At 36.1% G+C, this 15,743-nt stretch overlaps 1 protein-coding gene across 1 annotated transcript in view; it reads right to left on the minus strand.

Moving 5' to 3' along the window:
- DIAPH3 (diaphanous related formin 3) overlaps window positions 1–15,743 on the minus strand; it is a 203,987-nt gene that overhangs the window by 51,413 nt on the left and 136,831 nt on the right. The window contains exons 25-26 of the mRNA XM_054271625.1: window positions 4,334–4,429; window positions 3,850–3,909 (exon numbers count right to left, since the gene is read on the minus strand). Of these exons, the coding sequence (XP_054127600.1) occupies window positions 3,850–3,909; window positions 4,334–4,429 (156 nt within the window). The remainder of the gene's footprint in view (window positions 1–3,849; window positions 3,910–4,333; window positions 4,430–15,743) is intronic.

Genomic DNA, 15,743 nt, shown 5'->3' on the forward strand with positions numbered 1-15,743 from the left:
CAAAACCTACATATCATAGAAGCACAAAGTTGGAAGAGCCTTTCAAGATCATTGAGTCCAACCCATACCCTAACACCTCAACTAAACCATAGCACCAAGTGCCACATCCAATCTTTTTTTAAACACGTTTTTTTAAACACATATCAGGTTAGAAAGAGGCAATCTGTTCAAAAACAGAAGAAAGCAGTAGGATTGAAAATAAAATAACACACATTTGGCTACCATGGAATGTAGCATGAGAACAAGCAGTCTTTTTTAACTAGAAGTACAAGCTGAACACTACCAGAGGTTTCAGGGGAGCTCAACAGATCACAAAGAGATAAACAGCCCACACATTAGCCAGCATTTCACTAAATTTATTATTGCTCTTTTTTTTTCCTTAAGTAGTCTATTTAGTTAAAGGAAGCAATTCCAGTTCCCAGTTCTAGACCTGAGCAGTGTTGGCTGGCTCCTCTGTATTATTTTGTTTCACAGGGTTTGGCTAAGCCTGAAAAGCAAATGCTAGTTTGATACCTTGTGTAGCATTGTACTGAGGGTGACACTGGCAATGGTTAGAAAAATTTCCTTCCTGCTTCCATTTATATGACAGCTATGGAGAAAGTGTGCACTCAGGCTGTATTTCTCCCCCTTGTCATGCCTCATGAGACATGGAACCAGTTTCCTGTCTTGTGTTTGTGTGGGATAGATTTAATTCCCTTCCTAGGAGCTGGTACAGTGCTCTGTTTTGAACTGAGTCTATGAAGAATGTTGGTAACATACCAATGTTTTAGTTGTTGCTCAGCAGTGCCTAAGTCAAGAATTTTCAGGATCCCATGCTCTGGGATGTTCACATGCTCTGCACGTGCCCTGCTCAGTGGGCAGAGGCACAATAAACTGGGGGGGAGCACAGCTTGGCCTGAACTAGCCAAAGGGATTCTCCATTCCACATGGCATCAGGCTCAGCGTGCAAACTGAGGAAGTTGGTCAGGACATGTTGATTGCTAGGAAGAGAGTGGCTCAGCATTAGCCCACAGTGGTGAGCAATTGCATTGTGTATCACTTGTTTCTCTTGTGTTTCATTCCTCTCCCTCCCTCTTTTTACTCTTCCTCATTATTATTATTTTTAGTAGTAGTAGTAGTAGTATTCTTATCATTACCCTATTTCAATTATTACACTGTTCTTTTCTCAACCCATGAGCTTTACCTATTTCCATCCCACCAGGGAAGACAGAGTGTGTGGCTGTGAGGCACTTAATTGCCAGCTTGGGGTTATAACACTATTTATGCTTGGATTTGATTTGGTTACCACTTTTTTAAGAGAAATATCTTTAATCAGAAGGATGAAACTAGACTTTTTAAAATTTGGTTGGTTGTGTTTTGAAACAGACAAGATTAGTTAGAACTTGATGGCACCTGCTCAACAGAGATTACTCCACTCTAAAGGATTCAGGACAGCCACTTCAAGTCATGGCTTGTAATTCTTTTTGACTGTATGATGAATCCTAGGTATGAATTTGAAGTGTGCATTAATAGAATATATCTACTATAAATGAATCTGTCAGTCTCAGCAGAATAAACAGTAAACAAACCAGTAACAAGCCAACCCAAACAGCCAAAACCAGTACAGAAGCAAACATGGAAAGTGCTTGAATTGCTACTTAAGGAATTTCAGCAATCTCCCCATATTTTAGCTTTACAGCAAGATGGGGTTTTTTTTTCCTATGATATAAAATTTGGCATCCATTTGAAGTTTTGGGCTGGAAAAAAAAATAGCAAATTAGGAACAACCAAGCCAATACTTCTGTCCAATAATATATCCCAGTTTTTCTGAAGCCACAGACTTCTTGCTTGTATGGTATATACATAATAGACCACTGTATAGAGCATTTATCACTTACTATACACATATAGATAGAAAGAACAAGCTATTGAGCATCAAAGTTCAAGAAAACAATGATACAGAGAACAGTACTGACATACATTGTTGAACTCAGAAAATTAAAGAAACTTTATCATTATAATTCCTATCTTGACTGACCACATTAACTTTTTAAAGGTTATTAATATTATTATTATGCAAAATTGAATTTGACATTCAGAGTCTAGCATTCATTCTAGACAGTAAGTAACTTAAATGACCATATACTTTTACTAAAAAGGAAAAAAAAGGCTCTGAACTCATCATAATCTACACCAGGTTTGGTACTCTATTTGGCTCAAGATAGTAAGATGTAACACAGACATTGTGACAAGTGTCAACAAATCAAAAACATGCTCATTCCTTAAAATCAAGCTCGGATCTGTACTAGCCTGTTTCTCAACCAAAAAGACAAGTAAAAGAAACATTGAATTCATTTTAAAATGTCTTAGAATGAGACTTTCTCAAAATGTTCTATGGAAAAACTGACTTTGGTAAAAACAACAAAAGATCCAAGAGTTTACTTTTACTCTTCTCTCCAAATTAGATATCTGAACTTCAGACTTTAGCACCAAATTATATCCATCTGCTGTACAAATCCATCCATGGTTTAGACTAAGATTTTTCAGCATTAAAATTTTGGTGAGTGTGAGTGGTTTTTTTTGTTGTTTTGTTTTTTAATCTGTAACATGGCCATAATGTTTGACCAAAGGCAGTTAAGTTTGAAAACTGGAAGCTACAAGTCTGTCTACAGACAGCTACCTAGATGGAATGTGCTGATAAGAACAGTAAGAGCAATATCCAATACGAGCAGTACCAACATGAATGCTCTTACAAGCAGAACCACTTAGAGGATAAATTCAGATGTGCTCTATAGTCATTACTTAAATATCGATATGCTATGTGCTAGACAAGTACCTGTCAAATATACTTGATTTCTCTTTGATCCAATTTCAGTAATTATCGACAAACTGTCCTTTCAGCTCTATTTTCTTCAATTTTGTTTTTATTTGCCAAATTGAACAGGTTTGGGATTTTTTTTTGCTACACTTACTTAGAGAAATAAACACTTACATATGAGGTAAAATTAATATAATCAATTCTGCTTCATAAATATAATCAACATCTGCTTCATAAAACCTGCAGTGCATATAAATATTAGAAGAATAGTGCAATCTGCTTTAAAAACTAACAAAGAAGATCTTTTTCGTCCCATTATTCAACTTTCTCTTCAACAGAAGGACTACAGATATAAACTTTTTCCTGACAGCACTAGTCATGAGTAACTGATTCACTCTGGACTCCTCAAGCTTAATTAAAACACAGTCAATATAGCAATATTCTGTAGACTATCTAACAAAGCTAACAGGCACCCACACTGCACTGAAACGTGCAAGAACAAGTCCTACTGATCACAGTGAGATAGTTTAGCAGTTTACAAATAAACATCTACTATATCCTCATTGAGTCAACACTCCTTTTGAATTAATACTGATAAACAATAGCTTAAACCATTCCACCTATAGCACCAAGAAAACCAAGACAAAGAAACACAGAATGAATGCCAAAAGTTCTCAGATTCAGTATAATAGGCACTTATTAACTAACACTTGAAACATTACACAATCTCTGCTTTCTATTACAATTCCATGAAAGCTAAAAAACTTGCATAATGATTCTTAAGGATTTTAAAAGTACTACAATTTAAAAACATAATCAAAATTTAAATAAATAAAAATTCCACAAAAGATAGAAGAGCTTTGCAGAGGAATCAGTAAGTATAGTTTCAGGTTGTAATATTCAGATGATTCTTAAAAAGCAAGTTCCAATATGGTTTAGTACTCCACTAATGCACAAAACTGAAAAAAATAATCACAGCAGTTTTGAAAGCACAGATCAACTACATAAGCTAAGCTAAGAAGTGCATGCAATTCATGAATATGGTTCATTACCATGGTTACAAGCTTTCAGCACAGGCCGCTGTGTGGTTGGACTGAGATTTTGTGGTGTGTCTGCAAAAGCAAAGAAACAATGGAAATGAAACACCTGTTTGAAAGCTACCAGAGTAGCTTTTACAAGATGACAAAGCAGAAGTTTAGGAATTTAACAATTACAAGTTAGGTATTTCTTGAAATAAATGACAGTTATATCCCGGACTCAGACTCACTTATGGAGCAAGATAACTGTCATTTCCCCCATACAACTATTAAACCTAAAAAGTTAAAGTACATTTGGCTGTATTGAAAAGTCTTGTCATAATGATCTGGCTATAAAAAGTTCAGTACATTAATTTCCAGTCTTATTGACATAAGCAACAGTCTGAACATCCCTGAAAATTCATTGTACTAACGAATTAAATCTGACAGTATCTAAATTCCAGAGCACTGAATGCTTTTAACTTTCTCTGGAAAATAAAATCTAAAATAGAATATTCACCTCTGGACCTTGGTGTCCTTTTCCTTCGGTCTCGAAAAGCTGCACCTGACTGCAAGGCCTCCAACAGGCTATCCATCACTCCAGTCTCCTCACCTTCTGCAAAGGAAAAAGAAAGAACCCTCTTGGTTACCATAGCAATATCAAAGCATAAAGAATAACATCAACAAAAACCAATAATAATGGATACCAGTATTATTATTAAAATAAATCATTTCAAACTTTGACCAGTACTTTAATATTTACAAATTGCTCTCTTGCAATTAACTACAATAGATTTGGTTTTCTAGAGACCGAACTAGACCAAATTCTATTCCACTCATTTCACATTCCTCTTTCTCTATATGGAGAGTCAAGCACAGTTTTAAGCAAAATGTCATTTAACTCATATTTTCATTTTAGTACCCTACTACAACTGCAAATAATCAGTCTCATGTCAGCTTTCGAGAGCTGTCCTTTATATGATTTGTTACATCTGACAAAAGACCATTCAGTTATTGTGATAAAAAGTTAAAATTGTTTCTCAGCAGGGAGCAGAGTGAACAGTATTGGACTGGATAGGATATAGTGATATCCATAGGTAGCTTTAATCAAAAGCCATTTTCCGTTCACATTTAATAACCTCTGGCCAATAATAAATAATTGATGTAGTTCAGGAAAATTCTACTCGTCAAATTATATGCTTATAATCCCTAATAATACACACAGGTGCAGAATAACCCCCAAAAGAATTATGAATGTTACTCTGAGATGGTAACCAAATGCAAGTATTAAACACTCTCCTTTTACTTCCGTTAATAAACACATCAGAAAGTGTTCTATTTTTTAACCTTGTTACCCCATTGTATGTGTGCACGGGAGGACAAAGAACAGAGCCCAGGGATTAACTATACAACAAAAAAACCTCCATGGAGGAATAAAGAATTCCATCATAGAAATCTCATTATACCCCACTGGGCAAAACTCCCTAGATCAACACACCTCTTGGATAGAGTCAGCAGTTTTCGCTAAGAGTGAATATGCAAAGCAGGATCTAAACCACCTGCTGCATATAACAAGATGCTGAGTACAGGGGGACAATCACTGCCCTGGTCCTGCTGACACAAACCAGGGTGCCAGTGGCCTTATTGGCCACCTGAGCACATACTGGCTCACTTTCAGCTGCTGTCAATCGACACCCCCAGGGCCTTTTCCACGGGGCAGCTTTTCAGCCACTCTGCCTTCAGCCTGCAGGGGATTGCTGTGACCCACATTCAGGACCCACCAGTGGCTTTGTTGAACCTCATACAGCTGGCCTCAGTCCACTGATCTAGTTTGTTCAGATCGTCCTGCAGAGCCTTTCTGTCCTCCAGCAATTCAACAGCTGTCACCCAGCTTGGTGTCATCTGCAAACTGACTGAGGGGACACTCAATTCCCTCATCCAGATTACTGAAAAATACTAAACAGGACAGGGCCTAACACTGAGCCCTGTGGAGGGCTACTCATGGCCAGCCATCAGCTGGATGTAACTCTACTCACCACCACTCTCTGGGCTCAGCCATCCAGCCAGCTTTTATCCAGGAAACAGTAACCCTTAGTTCTTCTCCTTTCTCTATACTCTGCACTACCAGACTAGCTTTCAATCTTAGACAAAAGTGCTACATACAAAACCAAATAAGTGAAAATTAGCAAATAAATAATAATTTTGCCTAACATTTATATTTATGGCAGGTATAGAATAAACATGAAGACTGAAATATAGAATGTTTTCTATTTTTCTTTGTGTTTGCTATAACATGCTTTATTTATTACACTGGAGTTTGCTCTCTTATGACTAATGGACTATCACACTTATTAGTAGGGCTTGGAACACACCTTATAAAAAATCACTCAGACTATGTCTTTGGCTTCCTATTTTTTTGTTCAAGTTTGGATTTTGTTTTTTTTTGGTTTTGTTTTTGGTTTGGGGTTGATTTTTTGTGGTGTCTTTTTTTCTTGTTGGTTTGGTAGGGGGTTTTTTGTTACTTGTTTAACTTTCTTCATCTGAAGTCATGCAAATCTATAAAATACTAATGTCTAGAATGAATATAGTCAGTGAATAGTTTCAAACCAACATGCCTGAAGAAATTTTGAGCCAAGACATTAGTTACATTAACAAACATGAAAAACATAAATGCTGGAGGAAAGCTTATAAGCATTTTAGGTAATGCCAATTCAAACACTACTGAATAGTATCACAGTCACCAAAATGATACCGTTCATGTCTATGGAAAAGAGTTAATAAGTTTTATTTTAGGAAATAGGAATAACAGAATAGAAATTTCAATGCTATTTCAGCATGTCATCTGTTTCCTCTTAAGTCTGTCCAAGACTACTACAGATTTCATAGTAATTTCAAAAACTTAACAATTTTCAGTATAAAAAACCCTTATAAATATAAAAGGCAAATCAAATAATTTTTTAAAAAATAAGATTTAAAATAATGCAACAGAAATATTGCAAACCCACAACTTCTTGGAGTAAATCTGTAACATTTACATGCACTATCTGTTTTTCACACTTATCAGAAATATTCTGGTAGTCACAAAGTGGATTATAGATTAGTGCTTCCATTGACATGCAAAACAGTATTAGAAGAATAAATTGCATAAGATTGAAACTTGAATGAAAAAAACTCATCTAATAGCTGCTCTGTATACATGGATGTATTGAAACAAGCTAACCACGGCAAATAAAAGCACATACTTAACAATCTCTGTACCCAAAACATGTAGAAAGCATGGTTTTCAAACTTGTACAACTTCAGTAGGCTCCAAATTCTGGTTTCTGATACCTATATAAGCAGCTGACTGTGACAACGGCTGCTAAGTTATGCAGATAACTATCAGTACCCAACTATTAATAATGTTGTCCAAGTGCCTATGATGGGAAGATTAAGAAATGAGTATACCATGCAGTATGTGAGAAATCTTTTAAATTACCTTGGGAGAGCTGTATACAATGTTGCTACCATGCCAGTACAAGAGTCACAAATACTGTTCGATATTAACACTTCCTAAGGGGCCTTTAAATCGGCTTTCACAAGCTGCTGCAGATGACTGGCACCAGTCCCAACCAGCTTCCTAATTAGTCAAGTGCATCAATCTTTTGACACCACAGAACTAGGAATTCTGGTTGGCTTGCAGATAGTTACATAGTCCACAGTAATTCCTTTGAGAAAGATACCCTTTTATGATTTAAATGATCTCTTTTCCCTCAATTGCAGAATAGAAGATTTAAACACTTTTTAATACCATACCTAATTAAAACTCATACAACTGTCTTTTAAATACCATCTAAAGGAGAAGTAAACTTCCCAAAGTAGCCGGTGAGTCTTGCCCTTGACATTTCAGTGCCAAGTCAGATATAAACTACCTAATTTCATAATTACATCTTTAAAAATGTTAAGAATATTAAAGACCCTTCTCTCCTAGTGCAGTATCATTAGCTTTACATGTGCACCTATAATGTCTTATAATGATAGCAACAGATACTGCAGTTAGTAGTGACACCTGCATTTCATGTACTTATAAAGAAGAAATTATATATGCCATAATCCCAGAAGCAGTAGTCCACTGACATGATAGAATCACAAATACCATTAGCAACGTGGTTTTAAAACAAGTGTGTTGTAACAATCTTATTTTGGATGAAAAATGCTTTATTTTTACAGTTCCCTGAACCTGTCCAATATAAAATAAACCACAGAACACCAGGACTCCAAAAGTTCATTTTACCAGGAGAAAACATAATAACATGCCTGTTTCCTTTTTCACAGAATCAAAGCTTTATTCAGCTACTCTTCTCACAAAGGAAAATACCAAGAAGTGTCAGAAAAGCAAACCATGGATTCTTTAGCATGGTTACTGTTGATGTTGCTTACTCAAGCTGTACACTTATGAGATTTAGCTACAGGAATCTTGACTATCATCTTCCACCTGTCTTTATTTATGGCATTGCAACTATGTGCAGCTTTTTGTTATACTGTAGGTAATGAAAAGGACCAGATCCTAAAGCTAAACACTAAGTTTTGTGTGAAAGTAAAACCACACAACTTGGACAAATACTTACATTAAAAAGAGACCTTACAGATTCCATACCTGTAACAGAAGGAAAAGGATGCAAAACCTCAAGGGCTACTCCTGAAGTCAGCTGGATAGCTGAGTTTAATTATCTTCATTTCATCTTTGACATAACTTCCTGGCAGCACTCAAAGCTTCTTATATACCAACAACAAACTTGGAGCGCTGAGGGTATTGGATTTCTTTTCCTCATCTTAAGAATTAAATCCTCTCAATTCAGCAAATACCAGAATTGATGATTTTTTACTCTTGTTTGCTAGAATACACACTGTTTTTTTCCTTTCTCTTCAGCTCAGGACATAATTCAAGTTAGACATACTTCACCCAGTTTTTGACTGACTAAAATGTAAGCCCTTCGCAGCCTACTTCAAGGTTTAGCTCCCTCCTGTCTTATGCATTTACGTACAAAAATTTCAGAGGCAAATGATTCCCAGGCTTGGGACAGTGACAGCTGAGAAGTTTCCAGACTATTTGCACAAGGAAGGAAAAAAGAAAGTTATATCTCTTAACTTTATTATTGTTATACCTTTACTTTAAAGACATCATGAGAAGTCCTTTATATTTGCTTTTACGAGTTAAGGACTGATTTTGATTAATGCAGGCTACAAAGCATTGCTCAGCTGACTAAAGTCCCCCATCTAAATTTGAAGTAACATTCTCTGAAAAAAATCACAAGAGGAAAGCTTTAGGCATGCATCATTTTGAATGACTTAGGCTCCAGGAAGCAGAACAGCAGATCCCAGAGAGAAAGATAATTGAAGCCGTCAGTGCAGCAGTGGGCTCCAATGTTTTGGATGTGGGGTCCATCTTTTCATTCTCAGTGTGTAAGGCAGCCAGATTCTGTGCAGTATTCATAGTGCTGATGTGAACAATTTCTAGATTTTTCAGCCATGTATATGATCAGGGCAGAAGACTTTTTGAAGGCTTTTACATTGTTAGCATAAACATATAAAGCAACCTTAACGTTTCAATGTAACATTGAAACATTTTGGTTGTCATTTAAAATTGACTACCTAAACCCTGAGCCTTCAGTCCAATGAAATTCAGATACAATTTTACAAAGGATTTGTGGGTGGATGATCAGAGCAACTTTGTCAAGAAAATGCACAGGTTATGTAGACTTCAACATGAACTTTTTATAAGGCTTTAATTTTTTTCTGGTAAAGCCATAGCAACAACCAGATAATCTTCATTGACAGGTGAGTTAAGGAATACATGACTATCAGTCTGACTTTCAATAACAGTGCACAAACTAGAGCCATGACCCAGAACACAGGGGTTCCTTTGACACTGATAAAATTTTGGAAGAACCTTGTTACAATACAGTAAGAAAAAGAAAATTTCCAGTGTACAGTTAAAAGCAGAAACAGGTGCCAAGTGTGCCTTGAATGGACTGGCTGAAAGGACAGCTCCTTTTAGATTTAGAAGTATTAAATGAAACTTAAGAAAAGTATCATTATTTGCAGTGACTTCAGGCGAAGGACACATAACAGCCCTTCCAAAAGCAAAACACATGCACACACATACCTCACATTTCAAATCAACACTCTAGTACAGTATCAGAAGAGTTACATTTCTTACTTATGCCCAACACAAAGTAGAAAGCCTTTGATAGTGCTTCAGAGCCCTTGGCAAGTATAATCTAAAAAAATATGATTTCTCCTAATGACTGATGCACCTATTCCATAAATTGAGCTGAGAAGAGTGAGTTTCATGTCATCTTGTTTGCTCCTGATAAACTGGCCCATTGTTGAGCTGTCCTAGGGTGCTTTTATGATTTAGAAATAGATACATTTTGACTCTAATCATAATAACAAAGAGGGCTCCAAGCTCCAGAGAGCTTAAAACAAGTTAAATTCAAAATAAACTCCACCCTTCATGAAGTCTGAAAGACAGCTGTCCCTTTCAAATCAGCTGTTGTAATTAAGGTTGATACTTACACGAATTTAATTTGGGATTGCTCATATGACAAAATCAAAAGGTAATCTGTGGTAAGAGGTGGCTCTATGACACACAAAAATAGTTCAGTGGTGTAAGGTACCAATTCTTGCATCTCAGCTGGACCACAATTTCTCATTTAAATAATAGGACTGAGAGTGAAATCATCTTAATATTGAGCATTTTAATAGAAATGTTAATAAAACATTTCTGATGTTCATTGTGAGTCTGTAAGTCCCTTCTTTCTATGACAACAGAAAAAAAACACTGTAAACTCACACTGAGTTTTCCACAGAGATTATCCAGTTTTATTTATATTGGTGCCAGATACAGTAGAATGACTCTCAAAAAGTGTTTCTGAAAGACATCTAGGTAAACTGAACTTATAAAAGAATTAACAGAAAGCTAAGCCTTTGAAATTGTGTACTCCAGGACTTGATACTGGGGATAATATTTATTATATCTTGTTCATGACATGAATGAAGGAATAGAGTGCAGTCTGATCAAGTTTGCATATTGTGCAAAATTCAAAATAATGGCTGACCCATTCAGAAGAACCTTGAAAAGCTTAACACATAAGCATCCTAATGAACTCCAATAAAAGACCTGCATGTGATGAGGTGAAACCTCATCCAGGAGCACTGATGAGGGGCTAACTAGCTCGAAAGCATCTTTAAAAAAAATAATTGGGGACTCTGGTGGACAACATCCTGATCATGGGTATTGTGGCTCTGTGGCAAAGATGACCAAAGAAAAGCATTGCCAGCAGGTCACAAGAGGGCCTCCTCCCCTCTTCTCAGCACTGGTGAGACATATCTGCAGTGTAGAGCCCAGCTCTGGCACCCTGTACAAGGGAGACACAAACATATCCAAGCGAAGTCAAGGGCCATGAAGATGCTAAAGAGGTTAGAGCATCTCTCATATGAGAACACACTGAGAGAGCTAGGGCTGCTCAGCCTGAAAGGAGGAGGCTCAGAGGGATCTTAAAATATATATAAACACCTGTGGGGAACAGTGTGGGGTGTAAAGGGGACTGTGCCAGACTCATCTTAGAGATGCCCAGAGAGGACAGTAGGCAATGAGCACAAACTGATTACAAAGAGGTTATCTTTTCACTAAGTCCACGGAATTTTGCATACACACCTACTCTTTCACCAACTCAACAATACAGGATAGTCTAGAAATGCATTTTATATTGCATTACCTGCTAATGTTTTTAATAGCCATTTAAAAGTCTCAATCTTTTTATAGCCCTTTTCCTATTCGCTACGGATGCTGTGCCTTTCAGTGGGGAAAAAAGCCTGCTAAATTGAGAACAATGTTAAGTTTCTTTTAGTTTTATTTAACCACTTATAACCAAAACAGATCAGCCTTATGCACTCGTATTATCTACAGCTATGACTTGAAAGGACAGCTAATAGCAAGAAGTGTTGATTCTATTGATTACAGATGAAGAAGTCAGTCAACATGTTTTACTATTAAGGAGTTTCCCATTTTCCTTACACATGACAACTCCAATGACACTGACAAGAATACAACCAATCTGCTTTCCAGATTAGCCAAAAACTGGTATTTTCACTAGTTTTGTTTCACAGGAGGAAAAAAATACAAACATCTATTATTAAGATGAATCTATTACAATTTTATTTAGAAAGCAGGAAGAACAACTATAGAAGCATTATTAATTGAACACAGCTTCTTAAAAGAATATATGGAGCTGGACATAATACACCTGTGTAGGTATGTGTGAATATCTTATTTCTTTTAACACAGGTTACTGTGTGCCTCTGAAGAAGCTTATTGAGACCAGTACTGTTTCCATTTAAATTTATAAACAGGCAATAAATTAGAAAATATACACATTGATTGCTCATACTGAAAGTTGTGTTACAGAGATGAGGGGCTCAAGAAAATGTTCAGGTTAAATATTTTTTCATGGGTGGAGTGATAAAGTTCAGACTGGACTGAGTGACTGAGCTTACTCTAAGGAAAATTTCTGAGGAAAGACCCTTTGGTCTTGGGTTGGGTAGGTGTAAATGCCTAAGAGTACCCAGAAAAATCAGATCAACAGCCCACCTACCCCTGCATCCTTTGTGCACTAGTAGCCAATAGCAAACATTTATATAAAGGACAGGATAAATATATAAGTACATTTCTAGAATGGTCTCTTGGTCTCCAGCTGTTCATGATTCAAAGACTTTGTATTTGATTTTAGTAGTCTTCAATAGGGAGAAGCTGCCAGAGAAATCAAGTCACTTTTGTCAGCAAGCTTCAGAGCAAGAATATTTTGGTATGCAGTAACAAGGCTGTACTTCTGTACAACCATTGAGGTATTGCTGAGTGAAGATAAGCGTCCTAGCAAACAGCATAGTAATAGAAGCAGCAGCAGACTCAGTTTGAAGGAAGAGTCAGAGACATGACCTTCCCATCAGCTAGCTTTCCAACAATTACTGAGCAGGTTCTTGGCTCTTTTACAACCTTGAACTGAGGAAAGTAAAAATAAAGCATATCCTCCAATGCTTTGGTAAGGATATTTATTCCTCCCTTCCTCTGCAACTTGAGAAAAGAAACTTTTGATGATACAGAAAAAAAACAGAAAGAATAAAAGCATCATATATAGCAGGAGTGAGACTCTAGAGGACTCTGATGCCTACTTCCTTACAGAGGAGATGTGAGGCAGTATTTGGATTAGGAAATGCCTACTTAAATCAAAACCTACTATCTGTACAAACATTAGAGCTGTTAGAGCCCTTAATCCCAAAGATGTCTCCAGAGATTGTAATTGTTTTTCATGGTAATGCCATTTTAAGTTTGCAGCATTGTTTTCACATTTGTTGAGAAATTTTACCGCTATAACATAAATGGCAAGCCTTATGAGAACATTCATCTACAGACATTTCTTTATTGACCCTTAATTTTTTTTAACAGTTCTGTTTGTTCTAATTATTTTTCTGTCTTCCAAATACAGCTGTTATTTATTTTCCCTTGGGCTTTGTGTAAACCTCAGTTTCACAAATGCTTTTCAGCTGCTATCTCCAAAGATTCCACTTCTAAGTAAAATTTTCAGAAGGAAAATAATTGTTTCTTCTAAACAACTTGCTCTTTTGGAGCTTCTACATAGTACAAACTAACAGCAGTTGCTGCATTCTGAGCCCATGGGCTGCAAATAAGTGCATGAACCTCCATGTTCCAGAAGACTTAACACCTTTGACATCTTGTTAGAGCACAAGCTGTGACTATTAGTTGTTGATTAGATTAATGTACATTCACATCAGTTCAATTTTCTTGCACTAAAAACATCAAATTCTGTGAACAGATAAGGTTTGCTGTATCTCATCTTTTGCTGTGGCTTCTGCAGATGTTTTACATCAGATGTATCACATTGAGTCTCTTAGATTTTTTTTGATTAAACATACCTGTATTTTACCATTCTCTGGAACCTTTTTCAAGCATGTATGTGCCAATTATTCTTGAGGGAACATCTGGATGTTCTTGCTAATTTACCCAGATTTATACTTTACTGTCAAAACAATGCAATTGTAGCTGAAAAATAACCTCCATACTTAGGGAAGTATCAAGTGATAACTCCTTTCTGGTGGATTTGTGGCCAACGTCTGTCACATCTCCTTCCTCGTATGTATGACTTTCTTTTTGTTCTTTTTTCTTTTTGTAAACAGACATTATGCAAAAATTAGATCTACTCTACCAACTGTCCAGTAAATATTAACATGAGCAAATACTGAGTAAGCAACTCTGAAAGGTCTCAGAGTTCTTTCTGCTTCTGCCACTGTAATTTAACATAAGAGGAAGAGCTTACACTCCTCACAGTTATGGAAAAGAGTTATTTCCCACTGGCTTCCTAATAAAAGTGACTCTTAAGAATGAATTCAAATAACAGATTCCTGACCTCAGGAATCCTCTTGGTGAAGAGGGCCCAATTTGAGGATAAGTGGAGGCAATCAGGGAACAAGAGGAAAAAGTTAGCAGCACCAGGGAGGGACCAACTTCAGTGGAGCACTTGAAATTCCAAAAGGGGAAACTACCTGAAGAAAATAACTTATACCAAATGCTTGTAGGATATTAGGACTTCTTCTTAAATATCATTGTCAGATCTTATATCCCCTTTACAATTAAATTTACTAATTTAGTTGAATTAAACATATTCCTAAATTTCCAAAAGCTAGTAATATACATACTGTTGTCCAAAAATCTGTATTTTTTCAGGATATTACCCCAGTAGAAATTTTGAAAAAACAAATTGCCAACATATGTTAGAAACTAATGATGTCATTTCAATGACTTTTGCAGTCCTTCACTCCCCTCAGAGGAAAGGAGTACTCTTGAGGAGTATTGAATCTCTTACTCTAGTGAGAACAAATTAATAAAATGGAGGCCTTACGAACTTGAGCTAAGCAGGTAAAGTAAGGTCTTTGAGGGTACCTACTAATATAAATAGCTTTGGGGATTTTCAATTTATTTTAAAGGCAAGCATTTTATCTGTTGGAACCTGAACTTTAATTACCTAATTACATTTACTACTTTCATTTTTTAAACTATCAGTGCTGGCATCCATGGTGTCCTTTTGTTTTGCAAAACACTACAGAACTAATGAAAATATTCATATTGCTCAACTTCGCAGACAGTAATAAAGCAGTAAATATTTGAAGAACCAAAGCCTAAAATGCTCTTAGCAAGTTTGTGAGACAGGAATGTGTTTTGTTTTGTTTTTTTCCAAAACGAGATAAACAATATAAAACCTCTGCAAAAATAAATGCTGCAAAATTGACTGCAAATAAGGTCATAACTGTTTAAATGAACTAAAACTTATTTAAAACTAGATCATGATGATAAAAACGAAACTGAATGACACAACTGAGAACAAACTAATATGCTATATTGGAAATCAGATATTCCATTTTGGCATTACTTCACTGCTTTTATGCAAGAAAAGGGCAATCTTTGTAAATAACCACTGATAATAGTGGCTTGTTACTTAAATAGCATTCAAAGTAAGACACAATGAAGATGCCACAATGATGGAGTTCTCAATTATATTGCAATAAATTTAGCTGCTATTATCTCAGCTATAGAATTCTTTACATTCTGATAAGATCAAAATAATTGATTGGTGCGCTTCTACTAAGAATCTGAACAGCATGAGAAAGTATGTATCTGAATGTTAATAGTATGCAGACAAGTGGCATTTACATAAAGATCCCCTTTCACTGGATATTTACCTTTGGAAGAGTAGTGTGTGATAGTTTGATTTGGCTTCACAAAAGCAAGTAAAGTATCTCACAATGAGTATAATTTTGTAGTCTAGAGAGTATTTAGTGGACAGATTTTATTAACATAAATTTCAAAATGCTAAGTA

This window comes from Melozone crissalis, unplaced genomic scaffold (assembly GCF_028551555.1).
Source record: "Melozone crissalis strain CALT ecotype California unplaced genomic scaffold, PUWL_Pcris_2 ptg000013l_1, whole genome shotgun sequence".
Classification (NCBI taxonomy): Eukaryota; Metazoa; Chordata; class Aves; order Passeriformes; family Passerellidae; genus Melozone; species Melozone crissalis.